General features: G+C 37.9%; 1 protein-coding gene across 3 annotated transcripts in view; it reads right to left on the reverse strand.

The window, feature by feature from the left end:
- Window positions 1-5233, reverse strand: part of AOX1 (aldehyde oxidase 1) — a 38780-nt gene that overhangs the window by 1914 nt on the left and 31633 nt on the right. For 2 of the 3 annotated variants that reach the window (XM_031056647.1, XM_014306992.2), the window contains exons 30-34: window positions 3967-4019; window positions 2248-2362; window positions 1580-1645; window positions 807-995; window positions 227-394 (exon numbers count right to left, since the gene is read on the reverse strand). In XM_031056647.1, the coding sequence (XP_030912507.1) occupies window positions 227-394; window positions 807-995; window positions 1580-1645; window positions 2248-2362; window positions 3967-4019 (591 nt within the window). Of the gene's footprint in view, window positions 1-181; window positions 395-806; window positions 996-1579; window positions 1646-2247; window positions 2363-3966; window positions 4020-5233 lie in introns of those variants that run through there. The other variant, XM_005415947.2, reaches the window with a different exon arrangement.

The raw sequence follows: 5233 nt of genomic DNA on the forward strand, positions 1-5233 counted from the left end.
AGAAAAAAAATATACAAAACCCAGAGAAATTCCAATACAATGTTTGAATGGCATTTGTTGAAATAACTTGTGTAAATGAGACCGGTTAGCAGACATTTCAATTACAAGGAGCTGTATTTAAAGCATTGGAGGTATCATTAGGTACTCCACTATTTGGGGGTGCCAAAATCAGTCAGCACTCCTACCCAGCCACTGTTACACAGAGCCTTCCCCCACCTTCTCTTACCATCCCAGTAAAGGCATCAGCACAGTTTGCCCGTATTTGCTCAGCAGTCAGGGGGCTGTTCAGTGCAAAGGTCTTTTTCAGTCCTCTTTCATTCCTCACACCAGTTACTGCATCCCTCAAAGCGAAGAACACAGAGCATCCCAAGAAGAATCCTGCCTCACCTATCCCCTGGAAAAGATTTTTAAAAGCCAATCTCTCATATAAATACACACATACAGCCCTATTTTGTATTGCATAGTACACACAAGTAAGCTGCATACTCTGAATGACATTATGATTTTTCTATCAATTTTTATTCTAACTTTTCAGTTTATCATCACGTTTATAAGTATGGTTTTAAATTGATCTTGCAGCTTCTGTGTATAGTCTGTTAACAAAACTCTAAAATCACTCCTTGCCAACCATTAAAGTGACACAACAATATCTGGCCTTCTGTCTTATTAGCTTCTCTGATGTCATAAATAAAACAATTTACTGGACACTTGTAAGGAGGAACTGAAAACTTATATATGTTTTATATCAAAGTAAATTCTCAGTTTGGCCTGGGATCTAAAACTAGGCTCTGTGATGATCTGCTTACCTTAGATGCATAGATGGCATAAGGATTTTGAGAAGGTGACAGCAGGGAAACACTAAACTGTTCTGGAATATCACAAACAGCAGGGATCTTATACTGATCTGGACCCCGAGTATAGAGGGCTCCTTCTGAAGAATACTTTAACTCCTCCATTGTATACAGTCCAACGCCTTGAACAAAAGCGCCTTCAATCTTTAAATAAAAAAAGAAATGGCATTTATGTACTCATGTTTGGTTAACCAAGAAAACTTCACCAACAACTCATTTGTATCACTAGCTGTTACTGTGATATATGTGAGGCCTAATGCACTTCTGTTTCTCTAATGAGATTCTTCAACACTTTGGGGCAACTGCAATGGAAAAGCTTTCACATTCCTCTCTCATACCTGAGAGGACAAATGCTTGTATAATGAAGTGATGAGATCTGTGGACCAGCCTGCAGCGAATAAAGATGTTTCCTTGCTATCAACTGGGGAAGGCAGATCAAACAACTTGGAGACTACAGATCACAAACAGGATTTAAGTCCAGTACATAGAAGACGTACACACATACTAGAAGTACTACAAGGTTGAAACCATGGATAAAATTGCAGCTTTGACATCTATGGAGTTCTGACACTGATTCAATTGGAGTAAGCCTATAGGCAAAAGACATTCTAAAATGATCTACAATCTAGTAAGAAAAGAATGTTTTCTGAATTAATGAGGTAATCATCATTTCACATGAGGACAACAGCATAATAGAAATAAGGTATCAGAAAATTCTTGGCACGTACCTGTCCTATATCCACAGCTGGATTTATGCTGCATCCAATGTCCATAACAATATCTGTTCTGAGGTTCTGTTAATAAAATTTAAATTTATATCACCCAGAGAGATGGAATGAAAGCATTAGAAAATAATGTGGGATAGAGCTGGAATTCAGTGAAATAAGAAATACTGAGATAGAGGTCCTCCATGTACATAATTTCAGAATAATTTCCAATATCTCATCACAAGCAAAATGTCTCAACTTTTACAGAAGTTTAGCCAGAGACAGCCCTGCCAGATTTTTCCCATTGCTCAAGGAAACCCTCATACAAATGTACAGACAGAGGACATATGGTCATCAGTCTATGGCCTTTAGCTGGCCAGATGGTCAAAAGCCTGGAAATCGAATATTGCTATAAGGTGTTTGCTGGCAAACAGGGACAGAACGAGCACAGAACATGTTAGATGTCAGCCATAACCCGAAAGGTGAACACACGTCACATTGACATGTACGTCAGAAGCTAGTTAGTCCTGCACAGCTTTCATTCTGCTCCACCTGTAATTCATATTTACACCATTGATATATTTACTATCATATGAAGACAGGTGACTTATTAACCCCAAATCTGAATGATTGTTGGAGCAAGCCTTATTCACATTACTTTTAAAACTTCTCTGACATTCAGTTATTACCTTGTGATCTCCTGTTAGACAGTTAATTTCAACCTCTGAACAAGCAGCTCCAAAAAGAAAATACGTGAATGGCTGTCCTTCCCCTTTCTCCCAGTCCATGTATTCATTGTAACCTCTGATGGAATAAACAAGAAGAAAACTGACCACAGTTTACATTATAACAAAGCAGACAAGCATATAAGATTTCACAAGCAGTTTCAAACTTAAGTACAAAATCTTAAATGAAATCTTAAGTAACAGCTCAGAACTTCAAAATTTCATGAAAGCCTACAGAGCATCACTACTTTAGGTTTGATGCCTCTGGTATTTATATAAAATTGTAGCAGCCAAATAAGCTATTTCAGTTCAGGAGAGTCTATAACCAGTATAATCCTAGAAATATACTAATAAAAGCACAGTAGCCAAATACAGAATAAACATTTAAGATAGTAGTTACTGGAGTAATAGTACATAAAGGAATTTAGAAAAAGGGAGGAAAACTTGTCAGGACCTATGAAAGAATAATTTACAAGAGATAAATGAAAAAGTCAAAATTACAGAAACAGCCTACAGAATTGAGTGAGAGGGTTAAAAGATGAATATTGAAATAAAAGTGTAATTATTTAGAACTGAGTGGGATTCACTGAGGGAATGGTGGGATACTACCATAGTGGTCAGGAATGATGAGGTAAATCCAAGGACATGAGAGAACAGTGAAATGTGATATCTTCCAAAGACGGGAGCTTTGTGACTATGTATGACTGAAATGTCTTTGTTGGACACATTTAAGATTATCATAAAGCAATTACATAGTACAGAACCATGCACTGAAAAAGGGATACACAAACTCCATATACTCAACTTCTCATAATCCATTTACCTCAGCTGCCTTTGAGATTCTTGTAAGTAGAGAATATGACTGGCTAAAAACCAGATCAATACAGGATCTGAGGCTTAGGGATCTGCAGATTGTTTTGGACACAATTAAATATCAATAGCAAAGCATGACTGTTGTGCATTACTGTGGTGATATCAACATTCCTAAAGACCTGCATAAGCAGAAAACATACTTGAACAGGCTTAACAGCAGGAAGGGACATTTTATTTTACGATTTCTCGGTGTTTTATAAAAGTATAGTTTTCCTAAGTGCCCTTTCAACTCATTCCAGACTGCCCAGAGACCTGAAAAGTTGCTATTGATAAGGAAAAACCACCAGCAGAAGAAGAAAAGAGATAAGGTACAGCAGGCCAAGAGAAAAGCTTTGCTTTGAATCCCACCTGAGTTACAGCACAAAAATTTTTAATTTCTGGCTCTTTATAAATATTGTGAAGGAATTCAAAGAAAAAGGATGGAGAGACTGCTCTGAAAGCAGTGGGAACAATGATATTTATAGCTTATAGTAATCCAGCTCCAGTAAATAAACCATATCCCACTCTGCACATGACTTACAGGCAGCAGTCACTTTCTTGATGCTTTCTGGTTTGCTAAATGTTAAACCACTGAGCAAAGATGGCATAAAATATTATTTTAATACTTTCTAGAGAGTCCACAGAGGATAGACATAAATTAACACCTAAACTTTATGCTTCCAACCCTCCATATACCAACTAATTATATAAAACATAAAATGAGCTATTAGAAAGACCTATCAGACAGGATATTCTCTTTACAGCACTAATTATCTTCAGAAATCAGTCCTGGTCTAATTGATGCATTTTTAAGGAACAAAAATATATTACCTAAAATAGCCAGTAGCTGAAAGGCTCACACTCTGTTTAAAAGCTTCTCTAATCTGTAAAATATAGCAGTGCTTATGGTAAACCAAGGAAGGAGTCAGGAACACAGCATTGGCATATTTACTTTATTTACACGTATATACTTACCCACACATATTTACTTAAACCCCAAACTGTAAAAATTGTAAAGAAAGGAAGACAAACTGAGTTAAGCATGTTTAGCTGCACATGGTGTCTAATGCTACAGAACTAAACCCCTCTTGCATGAACAATCTGAATTCTTTTGGCAATACAAGAAGAAATAGACCTGTCACCAGCAGTGTTCTTGCAGAATCTTTATTACTGGTAATGCCCTAGGCAGAAAGGGCCCTGCTCAGTTTTTCTGATCAAGTTCAATAGAGATGGGTCTCTCTGTCAGCTAACCAGACCTGGTTGATAAGTCACTGATTATATTGGGTCATGAGACTGTGTGCAAGTGCAACCTTTTGCTTTTTCTTTGATAAACTGCCTTTATCTTAACCCACTGACTTGTTGGTTTTTTTCCATCCTATTTTCTTCCCCTATCTCACTGAGAAGGGGAGGGATAAAACAGTTTGTTGGGCACCTGTTGGAGTCCAGCCAAGGTCAAACCACCACACTGACATAAAAGATCTGCATGACCTATTTGCACAAAAAGGACAGTTTTCAAGAGAAATGCTCTTTGTAAAGTTCTGCCAGTCATAAAAGCGACAGTATGAGGACCCAAATCTATTTCCTTTGAGTGAGTCTCATGTTAGATTTACTCAATTTACAAGTAAAGAAATTTTTGTGAGGCTGTTGGTTGGGTTGTACTGACTTTCCAAGATACAAAGTTACTTTGCATATATTAACATTCCTTCTTTGGTCAGACATTTCTGATAATACTTTTGGTGTGTCTAAATGATTCGAATTAATTGTGTATCTATTAGAGGAGATCAGGTGTTTTGGACTAGTGTTTTATTGTTATTCCTAAGCAGGGAATACACAGCTGGCTCTCAGATAGAGCCAAGGCCTTTTCTGCTTTTTGGATTGCCCCACAAGCAAGGAGGCTGGAGGTGCATGGGAAGCTGGGATAACTGACCAAAGGGATATTCCAGACCATATGGCACCATGCTCAGTATATAAAGCAGGGGAAGCAGGAGGAACAGGGGGACATTTGAGTGCTGGTGTTTGTCTTCCCAAGCAACCATGACACGTGATGGCACCCTGCTCTCCCAGAGATGCTTGAGCACCTACCTGCCCATGGGAAAGA

Source organism: Geospiza fortis, unplaced genomic scaffold, assembly GCF_000277835.1.
Source record: "Geospiza fortis unplaced genomic scaffold, GeoFor_1.0 scaffold112, whole genome shotgun sequence".
NCBI classification, from domain to species: domain Eukaryota; kingdom Metazoa; phylum Chordata; class Aves; order Passeriformes; family Thraupidae; genus Geospiza; species Geospiza fortis.